Source organism: Terrapene carolina, unplaced genomic scaffold (assembly GCF_002925995.2).
Source record: "Terrapene carolina triunguis isolate 2854851 unplaced genomic scaffold, T_m_triunguis-2.0 Scaffold42, whole genome shotgun sequence".
NCBI classification, from domain to species: domain Eukaryota; kingdom Metazoa; phylum Chordata; order Testudines; family Emydidae; genus Terrapene; species Terrapene triunguis.
Window position 1 is genome coordinate 75,428,791 of NW_020664393.1, and position 16,300 is coordinate 75,445,090.

General features: G+C 49.7%; 1 protein-coding gene across 1 annotated transcript in view; it reads right to left on the reverse strand.

Annotated features, from left to right (window-relative positions):
* The window catches only part of TRAM2 (translocation associated membrane protein 2), a 50,100-nt gene extending 38,490 nt beyond the window's left edge, over nt 1-11,610 (reverse strand). Inside the window, exon 1 of the mRNA XM_024205413.3 lies at nt 11,445-11,610. Within this exon, the coding sequence (XP_024061181.1) occupies nt 11,445-11,564 (120 nt within the window). The 5' untranslated portion in view covers nt 11,565-11,610. The remainder of the gene's footprint in view (nt 1-11,444) is intronic.
* Nucleotides 11,611-16,300: the final 4,690 nt, after the last annotated feature.

Sequence of the window (16,300 nt, forward strand, 5' to 3'; positions counted from 1 at the left end):
CCCTTTAATAGGTCTTAATCGGACATCTTAAAATCCTGACCCCATGTACTTCATTGTTCAAGCTGTTGGCACTTTGCAGGTCATGGAGCAAAATCAAAAGTGAAACTGACAAAAGTTTCTAGTCAGAACCCGGTTAGTTTCACTTTCAGGTGTGCCCACATACTTGTCCGCAGCTAACCGGCTATTGGGTTTGGTTTACAACACCTTTAAATGCATAAACCTGGCCCTGCCCGGGAAGTTTGCTGAGAAATAAATCATAGAAATGTAAGACTGGAAGGGAACCTTCATATGTCATCTAGTTAGGGTAACCAGACAGCAAATGTGAAAAATCGGGACAGGGGTGGGGGGAGTAATAGAAGCCTATATAAGAAAAAGACCCAAAAATCGGGACTGTCCCTATAATATTGGGACATCTGGTGACCCTACATCTAGTCCAGTCCTGTGCACTGAACCAGGACTAAGTATTATCTAGACTGTCTGTAACCGGTGTTTTTCTAACCCGTTCTTAAAAACCTCCAATGACAGAGATTCCACAGCCTCCTTACAGCATTAAAATATTTCTGTTCTTATGAGAGGTTTGTCAAACAATTTAAAAAATATACACATTGCTTCCTAATGTTGTCCTCTGAGGGCTTGAGTGCCCATTGAAACAAAAATGAACACCTGTTAATCCGAAGTACATTCCAGATGCAGAATAGGACCTGCACATAATTTGGACTCCCAGATTTGAACGCTGAGGCTCAAGGATAAAAAGGAGGGCCTTTTTTTAGCATCTGATTCACAACACTGTCCAAATATACCTGCCTATTTTAACATACAACAGTTCGTCTACCACGCATTTCCCTTTTACTTATTCCCACCGCACTAGGAGATCTAGGTTCTAATCCCAGCTCCGCCTCAAACTCTGCAACCTTGGCCAGGTCACTTCACCTCTGTGTTCTCCGGTTTCCCTGTCCATCAGACACAGATGACACACTACCCTACAACAAAGGGCTATTGTGAGGCTTCATTCGTTACTGTTTGTACGGCGTTTTAAGAGCTTTTCGTGGAGGGTGCTATAATAGGGCAGAGTATATTTAGTATTAGTCTGGAAACAGGAGCTCATCTGTCAGCCTCCTCCCTTTGGCAGGGTCATATTTGGGAGATCAGGATTCAGGACCACGACGGCGGTGAACGTTCCAAACAAGGATGGGAACAAGAATACAGGAAAAAGCATTGCAACTTGACCTTTATCGGCTCTGGGTAAAATAGTTTCATCTCTCCTCCCACCAAGCTGTGTGGTAACCCTAGAATCCAGATGTGCTTTTGGTTTTGACTAACTGAAACCACCTACTTTCAAGGCATGGGAAGTTTCCAAGTTTAGTGAGTACAGGTTATACAAAGTAGCATTGCTGCACCTCCCAAGTGTGCTTTAGCAACAAGCTTATCTGAACAGTTTGAGACAAATAGGAATTTAACACAAGTCAGCAAGATTTTATTACCATAAATGTCTACACCTCTGCAAGCCAGAAGAGAAGGCCCTGGACTGGGACTCAGGAAATAGGGGTTCGATTCCCAGCTCTGCCACTGGCCTGTTGGGTGACCCTGGGCAATTCACATCATCACCCCGTGCCTCAGTTTCCCCATCTGTAAATTGTGGATAATGATACTGACCTCCTCAGTAAAGTGCTTTGTCGATCGAGGGATGAAAAACACAGAGAGTTTGGTATTATTAAGGATAACCTGGTCAAAGCAAGAGCAACTGGTGGTGCAATCATCCATGTCATAACACTGGCATTGCAAATCAAATCCTTTTTAAGTTTCATTTGTTGCTAGAACATGGCTTAAAAATGCCAGTGAAATAAAAGCAATTTGGGGCTTGGGTAAAAAGAACTTATTTTAATTTAAATATGGGGTAATTTTAATCAGTAAAATAGTGGAAGTGATTCTTTGCCGTCACTTAGATTTACTTTTAGAATGAGCAAGCATGTCTTTTCAAAGCGTGGTCTGTCCTGTAGCTTCCTGCACTGACCCCGGACAGGAGTAGAATCCCATTTAGACAGCTTGCCAAAGAGGCCAGGAGCTGTAGAAAATCCAGCACTGCTTTCTGACTCTCACCCCAACTTTCACACCATCGGTCTGGACGGGAACCAGATCCAACATGAATTAAGAGGGGACTGAAACTGGGTTCAATCCAAAACAATATTTTCATCACATCAGCCTTCATCCTAGAAGCGACAGATGGAGAAGCCTATAGTAGATCACGTGCTCCATCTCACTGCCAAGACAAGACTGTTCCCTATAGTTAGGGTCCTACTGAATTCACAGCCATGAAAAACATGGCACAGATCATGAAACTGGTCTAGTTGGGGGGGGGGGGGGAGAGAAAAGCTGTCACAGTATTGCTACCCATACTTCTGCGCTGCCTTCACAACTGGGCGGCCAGAAAGTGGCGGCTGCTAGCCAGGGGCACAGCTCAGAAGGCAGCACCGCTGCAGGCTGCAGCGCAGAAATAAGAGTGGCGATACTATACCATGGCACTCTTACTTCTGTGCTGCTGCCGGTGGCGGCTCTGCCTTCAGAGCTGGGCACCTGGCCAGCAGCCGCCGCTCTCTGCCTGCCCAGCTCTGAAAGTAACGCAGAAGTAAAAGTGGCAATACCATGGCCCTGCCACAATAGCCTTGCAACCCCCTTTTGGGTCGGGACCCCCAGTTTGAGAAATGCTGACTTAAGGGCTTTACATGTATCGGGGGTAGCTGTGTTAGTCTGTATCCACAAAAACAACAAGGAGTCCGGTGGCACCTTAAAGACTAACAGATTTATTTGGGCATAAGCTTTCATGGGTAAAAAACCTCACTTCTTGGGTTTTTTACCCACGAAAGCGTATGCCCAAATAAATCTGTTAGTCTTTAAGGTACCACCGGACTCCTTGTTGTTTTTTAAGGGCTTTACATGGTTATATTTTTAAATACATATTCATGCTTTGTGACAACACTGAAATTTAAAATTTAAATATCTAAAACCATGAAATTTTAAAAATGCTATGACGTGAAATTTACCAAAATGGACTGCGAATTTGGGAAGGCTCTACCTATAGTACATTGTATAGCATTGTGTCCAGTCCAGTTTCAAAGGCATCTACCTAGTAAGGGACTTACAAGGCTCCCGTCACAGAGTGCCTCAATCTTTAATGTATTTCTCCTCACAACACTCCTGTGAAGTGGGGGAAGCGCTATTATCCCCATTTTAGATGGGAAACAGAGGCACAGAGAGGCTAAGTGAGTTACACAAACCTTTTTGTGGAGCAGAGACTTGAACTCAGATCTCCCGACTCCTAGGCTAGTGCTCTAACTGCTGCACTGTCCTTCTTCGCCATTTGGCAACTGCCCACTGTCCGAGACAGAATACCAGGCTACAAAGGGCACTAGTCTGACCTGCCAAGGCAGGGCCTTGGTTACAAAGTGCGCTCTGCACCGGGATTTCCCACTGAAGTCAATAGAAGCTGTGTGTGTGAAGAGGAGTTGCAGGGTCAGGCCCTAAGAAGTTGATACTCACAGTACTTTATGTGTGAAATGCTGTACAGCTGTTCAGAGTTGTATTAGCCACCATGTTCATAGAATCATAGTAGTGTAGGACTGGAAGGGACCTCGAGAGGCCATCTAGTCCAGTCCCCTGCACTCAAGGCAGGACTAATAACTAGACCATCCCTGACAAATGTTTGTCTAACCCAGTGGTTCTCAACCTGCGGCCTGCTTGTAGTCCAATCAGCATGCAGCAGCGGCCCATGTGACATCCTTAGAGCCATACAGGTAGTGTATATATATATATATATTGTGTGGATGCGGCCCACGTAACACAGAGAGCTGCACATGCAGCCCACAGTGGTAAATAGGTTGAGAACCACTGGTCTAACCTGCTCTTAAAAACCTCCAATGACAGAGATTCCACAACCTCTGTAGGCAATTTGTTCCAGTGCTTAATCACCCGGACAGTTAGGCAGTTTTTCCCTAATGTCCAACATAAACCTCCCTTCAATTTAAGCCCATTGCTTCTTGTCCTATCCTCAGAGGTTAAGGAGAACAATTTTTCTCCCTTCTCCTTGTAACAACATTTTACATACTTGAAAACTGTTATGTCCCCCTCAGTCTTTTCTTCTCCACGCTAAACATACTAAATGTTTTCAATCTTCCCTCATAGGTCATGTTTTCTAGACCTTTAATTATTTTTGTTGCACTTCTCAGGCCTTTCTCGAATTTGTCCACATCTTTCCTGAAATGTGGTGCCCACAACTGGACACAATACTTCAGCTGAGGCCTAAGCAGCACAGAGCTACATAGCACGCTTTAGGGCAGCAAGGCCTGCGGCCGGATAGTAGCTCACCACCTGTGAGCAGACAACTCCACTGGCCCTCGCAAACACACAACGGCGGCTGTCTAGGTCAGAAGTGTGCCAGCTGCAGATTTGGAAGGAAATGGTTAAGTCACAGTCACACATTCACAGCCTCTGTGAGCCCAGAGAAATCCTTCCCTACAGGAAACGGTCTATTGTGAGGCAGGTTCTGACATTTCCTTCAGTCTCTCCATGTCTGTATTGCCAGACAGCAGGAGTGCCAAACCTTTCGCCAGCTGAGGGCAGCATCTAGCGGTGCGGCCTAGGACAGAGTTTGAGACTCTCCGCTTTGATCTGAGCTCTGGCCACTACAGTCTAGAAGGGCTCTGTAGATGATGCTCTCTGAGCTCCACCACAGGCCACACCAGCCTGAGGAAGGCCTAACGCATGGCCCAAAGGCTGCTCAAAGCCCCTGCGGCCTGCATTCACCCATCCCTGGTGAAGAGACTCCACCACGCAAACAGTCTCCGACGCTAGCAGACATAGGACGGATCTTAGAAACATCATGGAGCAGCAAGCGGCAGGACATGGAAGCAGCATGCCAGTGCGGGGTGAGAAAGGAAACAAGGAGTCAAAGGGGATTACCCGGGTTGTGGGTCCGAGCAATGAGGATGATCAAGACTGGGGGGAGGAGAGGAGGGATAAAGGCGGCTTTGGAAAGAGATCACCAGCTCAGCTTTAGCCATGGTAAATGCACAGTCAGGGATGCTGGAATTGTCAGAGATAGGCAGAGACACAGGGCAGGAGCGAGGGAGGCAGGGCAGGAGTGGAGAGAGACGTCATTCCGGCAAAGATCACTGATCAGATCTCACAAGGAGAGGCTGTAAAGCGAGGCGGGGGCAAGGGCAGAGCGGGAAGGGGGAGAAGCACCCACGAAAAGAGACTCCAATCAGAGAGGTCGGAGGAGAACCAAGAGAGGACAGAGCCACAACAAAAACCAAGGGAGGACAAGACGTCAAGAGGGGGGGTATGACTGACGCAGCCAAAAGCGGCAGTTTAGGGGGCTGGACCAGAGTCTGAGGACCCCCCTGGCCAGGAAGAGGCCATTAGAAACCTCTGTGACAGCAGCTGAAGTGGGACATAGAGACCCAGGGGATCCAGGATGCAAGACAGGAACTGGAGGTGCTGCCTGTGCATGCTGCATTCAGTGGGTTCAGATGTGAAGGGTACAAAGGCGATGATGTGATAGTAAGAGGCAGTTGGGGCCAACAAATGATTTTCTAAAAGTACATCTACACTTACAGAGGCGTGTAAAGTACAGACACCCCACTCCCAGCTAGAAGGGCTATAAATAGCAGTTTAGAAGGTGAGACACGGCTGAAGCAAGCAGAATGCCATACACGTTTGAACTTCCAGCGTATCTACCTACACGCCCAAGCAGTGCCTCCCACCTCTACCCTGGTATTTTTCAGGATACTGCCCCACTGCCACAGCCTTTTCCTGCCGTGGGAAAAGGCCCCAGCAGCTCCCTGTTGCTGGAGCTCTTCATTGTGACCCGTAGATACACAAGTAGTGCCTGTATTCTACATGCTGCCGTATGTGCAGGCACAGCTCAAGGGTGTGGGGACCATAGCATACTTGTACTATGAAAGGCAGCAGTAAAAGGGGAGAAATTGAAGAGAAGAAGTGAAAGGAGATCAGGAGGGTGTGAGGTCACTGGGACAGGCAAAGGTGGAGAGTAGGTGTGTTGTGACCCTCTCTTCCCTTCCCATTTAAGCAGGTTTCATTTGCATGGTATGTCACACGTTCTAATCTTACAAGTTCTCCTGACATGCATAGAGCCTTCTAGAGGGTGGGGGAGAAAGCAGGGGATACAAGGCCAGCATTTCCAGCACAAAACACACTTCAAATTCTCTCTATATATCAAAAAGAAAAAAGAAAAAAAGAATAAAACCATTTTTGTCCTGTCACAGGTCTCCTTTACGCTTATACGGACTCTGCCTGGACTGTCCCTACACTAACATTCTTCTTCGATTCTCCTCCGTTGTGGCAGCTCCAGTATAGAGAGGACACGGGTGTTTTTATTACTGTGTTGTCTCAGTGCAGGTCTAGATGAGGGAGTAAAATTATCAAAGGCACCTACGTTGAATGAACTCACACAGGAAAATGATAAATGTAACCCACTAACCCCACTTTTTTTTCCTATGACTGCAGATGTATTAATGGGCTACTTCACCTTGAATGGTTCCTTAGAATGTGAGCTAACCACTGATGCTAAACAATCTGTTCCATCTTGTATTTAGCTGAAAAGCTCAGAGTACCTTTCCCAGACCTGAAGAAGAGCTGTGTGTAGCTCAAAAGCTTGTCTCTCTCACCAACAGAAGTTGGTCCAATAACAGATATTACCTCACCCACCTGCTCTCTCAAAAGCGTCATTTAGGTTCTTCTAACAATTTTCTTCTGAGGTCTAGATGGTAACAACACCCTGTCTACACAAGGATTCTGACTAGTGCAGCCGCAACGGTGGGACATTAATGAAAATCCCAACGCAGACAAGTCCCGTCACCAGGACTGTCAAGCCGACATCTTCCAACTGTGCAAAAATTCAATCAGCTTTTTCTAAAGAGAGCCCAGACGAGCTTATTCCACATGCAGCCCTGAGGCTAAGGCCACGTCTACACTAGACAGCTTACAGCAGCACAGCTGTACCGCTGTAAGATCTCCTGTGTAGCCTCTCTATGCTGATGGGACAGAGTTCTCCCGTGGACATAATTAAACCACCTCCAACAAGCAGCAGTAGCCACGTGGTCGGGAGACGCTCTCCCAAAGACATAGCACTGTCCACACTGGCAAAGTTATACTGACAAAAGTGCCAGGGTAGACAGAGCCCTAGAGAAAGAAAGTTCGGTAAAGTGAACACCAGCAACAATACAGGGCAAACCCTCGGCCTGCTGTGTTAGTGGGAGACAAAACCCCCTCCAGCTCAAAGTCACTGCTTGTTTTGTTTTGTTTTGTTTTGTTTTGAAAGTACAACTCTGAAACTTGCAGCCGGTGTGTCCAACTCTGCAGCATTTGCATGCGGTTTTGGAATTTATACCCCAGCCAGCTGGCCTTTCTGGCTCTAATTTAGATGTTTCCTTTAAAGACATTAAGATTTCTATGTACTGAAAACTACTTGTTCATTCAGTGCATTGCAATGAAAGGGAGGGAGAAACCGTCTTTTTTTAATTTTGTTTTGTTTTTTTAATTAAGGAAACGGGTTTCCCGCTTCTCCGACGAGTTCTGCGCCCCACCACCACCTTCCATCTCGTCTCCATTTGCCCTGAAACGTGGCACTCGGCTGGGGGCCCGGGAGGGACACGGTTCTATCACACACTCATGGTTCAGACTGACCGCAGAAGCACGCCCGCCCCTGAGGTGCCAGGCTGGCCAGACTCCATGTATGGAGCAAGCCTGAAGGGCTGAGTTGTTCGGCAGGAATCCTCAGCCCCCTCCCTATCCCGTCTCCTCCCCTGAAAGAGGAGAGGAAAGAGAGGAGAAAGCTGGGAAGGGGGGTTGGGGGGGGGGGAAGCTCCACATTCCTGACATTTCTATGCAAAGCACTGGGGCTGCAAGGAGCCTGCTCTCCCCGCTAGGGACAGGGAGGAAGAGCCCTGATGCCAGGCTTGGGAGAGGCGAAGCGTCTGCTCCTCTCCCACTACCAGGGGTTCCATTGTTATCATATGTACTGGGGAGGGGCAGATAAATAATTCCCCCTCCCACAGGAGGAGTGGACACTGGTGTCTAAGGTTTCGTGGGGTTCCCTCAGGTGGGGGCTGGCTGGAGGGAGGCAGGAGAGCACCTCAGGCTTCTGGGATGTCTCTAGAAAGAGGGAGAACAAGGCTCCTGGCGAGCTCAGGGGTTGGTGGCGGGGAAGATGCCCCAAGCATGGGGAAAGGAGCACTGGGGACCGTGTGGCCTGGGAGGGGGCACTGCTCTCCTCCATCAGGAAATTTCTCTAAGGTCAGGATCACAACTCCCTCCAGGAAAGGGGCAACGCTGGGGAGGGCGGGAACAAAAGGAGGTGGTGGAAAATGGTAGGCCAGTTGCCCCCACTGATACCTAACCCCAAGTACCTCAGTAGTAGGGTTGCCACCTGGCCAGATTCTCCCAGGACTGTCACTGTTTGAGATAACTATCCTAGGTGTTGGTCAGGGTGCTTCAAAAACTGGCCAGATGGTTGTGTGTAACGTGCTCAGGACCATCCCGAATGTCCCCGTTTTTTGTACCTCAGAGATGGCAATCCTAGCTTATGGGCAAAGGAAAGGGACAGCTGCACCACCATTAACTCCTCCCAGGGAAAGGGAAGGGGCAGACGTCCTCCCCCAACACTGCGTCTCACCCTTCGCAGGCAAAGCCATTTTTCTTCTTTAAATGAACCCTATTTACAGAAATGTTTCCACTTCTTTAAAAAAAAATCCTCCGTTTGATCTGGATTTACATATTCCCCTGCAGAGTTTGCACCCCAAACATTGCAACCAGGTGCTGGCACACAAGAATCCAGAGCGAGAAAGGGGTAATAAACAAACCCAGCTGCGGGAAACTCAGAGCAAGCTACACAAATGGTGAAAAGTGGGCTGGATTTTTAAACTTCTTTGGATTTTGATAATCAAAGATATCAGCGGTAACCTAGATAAGGGATTAAAAAAAAAAATTAAAATCTGATAGTGCCCCTTTGACAGAGCCCAGCAATCCATCCTCACTGTACTGAGGACAGGAGGCAAAGAACTGCATGGAGGGGGAATCTAGGTAAATGTAACACCGCAAGTCAGAATTTAGGAAGGACACTAAGGGTATGTCTACACTACAGGATTAATCCGAATTTAGATAATTCGAATTTGGGAAACAGGTTGTATAAATTCGATTGTGCGCGGCCACACTAAGCACCTTAATTCAGTTTTAAACCACATTAATTCGGTGGTGTGCGGCCACACTACCCCATTAACTTAAACACAGTAATTCGGTGGTGTGCGTCCACACTAACCCTAATTCAAATTAACAAAATCGATTTAGGCTCTACTCCGTTCGTCGAGGTGGAGTACAGAAATCGATTTAAAGGGCCTTTTAATTCGAATTAACTGGCTCTGTAGTGTGGACGGGTGAAGGGTTAATTCGGATTAAGGCAGCTAAATCCGAATTAAAGTCCTAGTGTAGACCAGGCCTAAGATCAACAGCCAATCCTGGCAGGAAGCACCACAGGTCTTAAAAGGCCAGGAGCAGTCAATCTCTCAGTTATGCGCCTCACCTGAAATCCAACATTGCATCTCACGGCCACAGTGCACCTGAAAGATGGGGAAATCCAGCAGCACAGGGGCATGGGATCAGACTGAGCATTAGCCTTCCATTTGAATTGCCATCACCATTGCCAGCAGCACCCACCGGCTGTTCAGAGGCCTCCCAGCCAAGGAATGACCTCACCTAGCCTGCTCTGCTTAGCCAGAGAGCTGCCAGGATCACAGCATCAGGTGGCCTGGCTGTGGGCACTCACTGCCCCCTCCCCTGCTAACCACAGCATGACAGGACCCTGCAGGGTTCCCCACCCAACCTCAAAAGGTTGTGACCCCATCACAACACGTCCCCCCACATCCCCTGCCTTAAAGCCGCTCCACTTCAACTCCAGCCACACCCAACGGAGCAGTTTGGGCAGAACTTCCCCTCACCCATCAGCTCCCCCAACTTCTGGGGCACAAACCAACGCCATCTGTCGGCTCATCCCCAAATCCTGGGGAAAACACTGGCCAGAGCCAGCTCTCCCCCTCCCTGGAGCTCTAGCTCAGGGAGAGCCTCGCCTCTTTTCCTCCACCCCCCAATGGAGGAGTGCAAGGCGGTCATCACGCTGCTGGCACCATGCCCAAACACAGAGACTGGCAGGGTGGCATCATTCAGTCTCTTGACACAACGGTATTATCCCACCCCATGGACAGGGGTCCCACAAGCACTGCCATCCCCTGGCAGTAGCTAGTCAGTGTCCCCCTACGCCCACCTACACTCAACCAGACTCAAGGAGGGCAGCAGCTAGAGGCCAGGGGAAAATCTTGTTGCTGGTGGGCACTGATTCAGGTCTAAGAGGAGCTGGGGGGCGGGGGGGATATGGAGATTGCAAACTGGAGGGGGAGAAGGAGGCACTGGGGAGGGGGAAGGATGTACTGAGGAGACTGGAAGTTGCAGGGGTCCAAGTTGTGGGTGTGGACAGAGTGCAGAAGCAGCTGGGGGTATGGAAGAGGGGAAATGAAGTTACCTGGGGGTCGATGGCTGTGTACGGGGGTGGGAGAGGACAGGAAAAGTGGGAAGGATCCCTGGCGAATGAAAGGGGGAAGGAAGTGCAGTGTAGGGGAGGGAAACTAACCCACAAAGGGGCTGGGAAAAGGAGGATGGTGGGATCTGGGGGGGGACTTAGTGCACCGCGCTCCCCATGATGGGCGCAATGGGGGTAATGCCGAAAGGCAGAGTCACTGGGGCTCCCTCCCCTGGCAGGATGCGGTGGGGTCATCTTCTACCCCACACGTTGAAGGGGTGCATTGCAAAGGTGCACTCTCCAGGGGAGCACCCTGGGAGGTGGGAATTTGCTTCCACTGACAAGGAAAGGATCTGCTAGAGACCCTTCTATTCAGGGAGCCCTCCAATAGGGGTGGGGTAGTAGGCTCCCCTGGGAAGGAATTACATTGGGATCCACCCCCCAGGGGGGTGCAGTGCATTGGGGTCCCCAGGGAGGACACCTTAGGTGGAGGGGCTGCCTTGGGGTCCCTTGGAGAGGCACAGAGAATACCCCTAGGAAGGGGTGCAGTGTCCCATGGTAGGGGGCTGCAGAGGGGTCCCCCCAAGGAAGGAGTGAAGTAGGGTCCCGTGGGGTGCAGCAGGGTCCCGTGGGGTGCAGCAGGCAGTATGCCGCGAGGGCCTGGGGTGTATCTGCAGGACGGGGTGCAGCAGAGTCCCAGAGAGGTGAGGGCAGCACCCCGAGGGTGCACAGGGCGAAGTCCCGGGGAAGGGTCCCAGGGAGTCTCCCAAGGCGGGTGCAGGGGGGTCCCCGGGGAGGGGTGCAGGGGGTGCCCCCGGGGGGGTAGGGTGCCCCCGGGGGGGGTAGGGCCCCCCACTCTCACCTCGAACATGAGCGCGATGAGCACGCAGAGCACCAGGCAGAAGCCGATGTCCGCGTGGTTGTGGATCAGGAACTCCTGGCTGAAGAGCGGGTAGCTCTTGGCCCGCCGGCGGAAGGCCATGGCCGGAGCGGAGCGAGCAGCCCGGCCGCCCGCCGCTGCCTCCGCCCAGCGCCGCAAACTTCTCCCGGCCCGGAGCCCGGACAACTTCGGCAGCGCCGGGCCCGCGCCTGCGCCGCCCGCCCCCGCCCGCTTAACCCGTCCCTGCCCGTGGGGCTGGCTCTCCGCCGGCCGGCCGGGCTCGGCTCCTTACCGCCCCCCCCCCCGGCTCCCTGTCCCTCAGCTACTCCCCCGGCTCCCTGTCCCCCGGCAGTCAACCCACCCCTTCTTCAATCCTGCCTCCCACTGTTCAGCCTCCCCCCTTCACCGACCTAGTAGGTCAGTATCACGATCCCCGTTGGTCAGACGGGGAAACTGAGGCACGGAGCGGGACACTGACTTACCCAAGATCGCCCAGCAGGCTAGGGGCAGAGCTGGGAACAGAAGCAAGCTCGCCAGAGTTGCAGCCTAGGCGATGCTGCCTCCCAAGCCCACTTTATTCCACCTCCAGAGGTCCTAGAAACATACAGCCTTTACCCGCTGAGCATTATTCATGGGAGCAGCCTGACTAAAGCCTATTAGTGAGGATTGGGCCCCTCTGACTTTATTTTCAGAGGCATTGAAGCCACACAGGTCCCACGGACTTCCTGTTCACATCCCTATTATCTTGCCCTAGGCTTCTCCCCGTTTAACATGGACACGAACACCTATTGAAGGATAATGCAGCCCAGTTTGAACACCTTTCAGACGCCAGTATTCAAGGTGCTTCCCAAGTTATACACACAGAGCAGCACTGGAATGCAGCTGCTTCTGGGGTAGAGAGCAGTAGCCAGGCCGAAAGAGGATAATTTGGAGGACAAGAATAATTTGGCCAAAGTGTCCAGGGCGGGAACTCTTCGCAGAGTATCCTGGACTCATTAATATCCATTCTTATTTATTGATGGCACCACCCCAAAGTAGGAGGCGCTTTCCAAACACTGGAGTAGGGGTGGGCTCTGTCTAAAGAGCTGACAGTCTAAGGACAGACTGACAAGCAGACAAAGGTAAGAGGAGCGGGATCAACAATAGGCAATTTACGTACAAGTCAATCGGTTCACTATAGCCTGCAAGGCAAAAGTGGGTCGTTAAGAGGGACTTAAATGTGGACCAGGTAGGGTCTTGCAGATGAGTTTGGGGTCATGCCATGCATGGGAGGGGGCCACCGAAGACAGAGGTGACTGCAAATAGCTTAGAAAAACTGGAAATAGACACTTTGTTTTTAAGATGTCATCTCAAAGACCTACACAGTAAACCGACTAGGTCAGCTCCTCAGCTGGTGTAAGTCAGTATAGCTCCATTGGCTGCAGTGGAACAATGCTGATTGACACCCGCTAAGGATCTGGCCCATTCTGTCCTGGGAGAGTTAGAAGAAGGATGAAGGACTGACTGCTCCAGCTGGTTTGAAGGAGCTGCGCTGTTTCAAACCGGACACTTAGAGCATTGAGTGCCCCCTCCAGTCACATACAGCACAGGGAACAGATTCCTGGCCTTATGCTCTACTGAAGCAGACATCCCTATTAGGTCCTGATGAACTGGTGCCACTGACTGTGCTTTCCTCTCCATAAAACCCCTACAGCGTTGTTTAGACTGAGCACTGGATGCTGCTTAGAATGAGCAACTGAGAAACTCAAAGGTTCTTTCACCAAGGCCTGGTCTACACCTAAAACTTAGGTCAATCTAGCTACAACGCTCAGGGCTGTGAAAAATTTCATGTCCTACCCAACGTAGTTAGGTTGACCTGGCCCCTACTGTAGACTCAACTAGGTTGATGGAAGAATTCTTCTATCAGCTTAGCTATTGCCTCTCGAGAGGGTGGATTGTGATGGAAAAACCCTTTCTGTCACTCTGTGCATCCGATGAAGAGGGCTGTAGCCCACGAAAGCTTATGCTCAAATAAATTTGTTAGTCTCTAAGGTGCCACAAGTACTACTGTTCTTTCTACATTGCAGCGGCATAGCTACAACAACGCTCGGAGCCTGATCCTAAGAGTCAGATCCAAAGCCCATTGAAGTCAATGGATCAAGGGCTAACCCCTAACATATAACTTAGTAACAAAGGATTGAGCTCCGGGAACACTAGTCAGACAGGAGAAAAAGGTTGATAAGCCTTGACTCAGTGGGAAGGAGAAAGTAGGGAAGCACAGATGTTGAGGGAGACCAGACTAGCCTAGGACTTGGGAGACCTGTAGTCAAGTCTCTTCTCCGCCACAGACTTCCTGTGTGACCCTGGGCAAGTCACTTAGCCTCTGTGAGCCTCAGTTCCCCATCTGTTAAATGGGGAAAATAGCAGTTCCCAGAGGTGTTTTACATTAGAGACTGTGAGGTGCTCAGATACTATTTTAATGCGGGCCACATAAGTACTGTAGGTAGATAGCAGTGAATTAGACATGCCATTCAGTAAAAGATCGCTGGATTTGGGGTTATGTGCTCGCAAGCATCACATCCTGGAGCCGGCAGATGATGGTCCCTCCCTGATCAGCTCCGGCATGGCCAAACCTGAGCCACTGTGTTTTATTCTGTGTCACTATGTATTGCCTGTGCTGTGTTAGTGCCCAGGAACCCTGCTCAGGATTGCAGTCCCCACTGTGTTTGGTGCTGTCCAAATCCCTAAGGAGATGCAGTTCTCTTGCCAAAAAGATATTGACAAATTGAACATTGCTCGGAAAAGAGCGAGAAAAATGGAGGGACCAATGAAGGAGGAAAGATTAAAAGATAAAATCGCTTGTCTAAGTGACTGCTAAAGGAGGGGCTTGAGAACAGTCTAATCTGAAGAGTGCCATCACCAAGGGTGGGGAGGAACTGCTGGGTCAGTACCTAGGGGTTGTAATGGGGGTGAAATTAAGAAAGTGGGGCGTTTAGACTGGGTATCAGGAAAACATGTACAAAACCTGGAGCTGGGGAAACAAGAGGAATACCTTTTCATGCAACAACACAATTAACCTGTGGAACTCATAGCCATGGGATGTTGTGATAGCCAAAAGTATAAAGAGGTTCAAAGAATTAGATACGTTCATGGAGGACAGGTCCATCAATGGCTATGAGACAAGATAATCAGGGATGTAACCCCATGCCTGGGGTGACTCTCAACCTCTGACTACCAAAAGGTAGAAGGGGAAGACAGGGGGTGTATCTTTCCAATATTACTCTGTTTGGTACACTCCCCCTCAAGCATCTGGCACTGGCAGTGACAGGATACTGGGCTAGATGGACCATTAGTCTGACCCAGTAATGCAGCTCTTATGTTCTTCTCTCGTCCATCTGAGCCACCAGATCACTTAATCGTTAGTGTCACAGGAAGAGGATCCACAGGGAAGCTAGAGGCACCTAGATGGAGGAACTGATTTTCTAATCACTGACACCAGGGCAGAACAAGAGTGACTCCACCTAAATCCATGGAGTTATGTTGGAATAAGGGAGAGAAGGATCAAGACCCAGGGTCATGATCCTCAATGGAGCTGAGATGCCTCAACTTGGGCTTGTTTCACAGGATCAGGTCTATGTTCAGGGGCCGTTGTCTGCAGCTGGGAACTGGAGTGGGCGGAAAGAGCTCACAGGGGAGTCAGCTGGCCAATCAGCTGCTGTGTTAGAGTCAGCATTCCTGGGCTATGGCGTGTCAGCCTGACCCTATATGGAGCTGGGCAGAGTTTGCTTTTTAAAAGAAAAGCCGTTCCAGTTGGTTTTCTTTCCAACGGCCAAAAACGTTAGGCCTTTTTAAAAAAAAAGTGGAATGAAACTACCGCTGATAGACCAGGGGGCTCAGTTATGCTCTGTTACAGGGCCAGGGAAGGTATAGGAGGGGGCAAATGAGCATGAATCATAGACTTGGGGATATTCAGAAATGCAAGACAATCCAGGCCTGTCCTTTGGACGCGTATCCTCCTGGAGGTGGAGTGGAAGCTGCTTAGAGTGAACTTGGACATGGTGACCCTCCGTTCTAACTAGAGGTGGGCCCAGGTCAAAGCCTAAGCTCTGAACTTGCCCAGGCTTTGGGAGTGTTCAGAAACCCAGGAACGACAGAGCTAGCTGAAAAACACCAATTATTTTTCCTGGGAAATACTGAAAAAATTGCAGCTTTTTTGTTTTCACTGAAATTCCTTCAAACATTTTTTGGTTGATAAAAATCAAACCCATAATACACACTGATTTTTGAAATCTGTTTTTCAAAACCATTCACTTGCAAACCAGAAAAAAAAAAAGTCTGCGAAAAAAAATCATTTTTCATCAAAGCTACATGGTACAGAAAAACATCAACTAGCTTCTCACTCCCAACTCTTGCTTTTGGGGTGAGGGGCCCAGATCCATCCCTGCTTTACTGGTTAGACTGGTGTAGAATGAAAGTGCTGCATTGTTTAACTGAACCGGAATGTGCAAATCCTGTTTCTAGGAACCCGCTGCTTATAGTGAAGTTGTTTTTTTTAAAAACAGCAGACCAGCTGCGGTTATGCTGGTTAGCACCAGCTGAGGATCTGTCATTTATATGGCACTGTTTGCCTGTGTGTAAGCTTTGGGTCTGAGCACTCCGCTGTATTGACTCCTTGTTGGAAACCCCAGCAGAAAGCTCAATGATTGGATAAGTCTAAACAGCTGCACATCAACAGCGACATCCCTAGGCAAGAGTCTAGTGCTTGGATTTCCGAACAGTAGGAGCACCAGGATTTTTAAAAGGGAAAAAAAATCCATAATAAATGGCAGTAAGGTGGGAGACATCCACTTCCTTAAGGG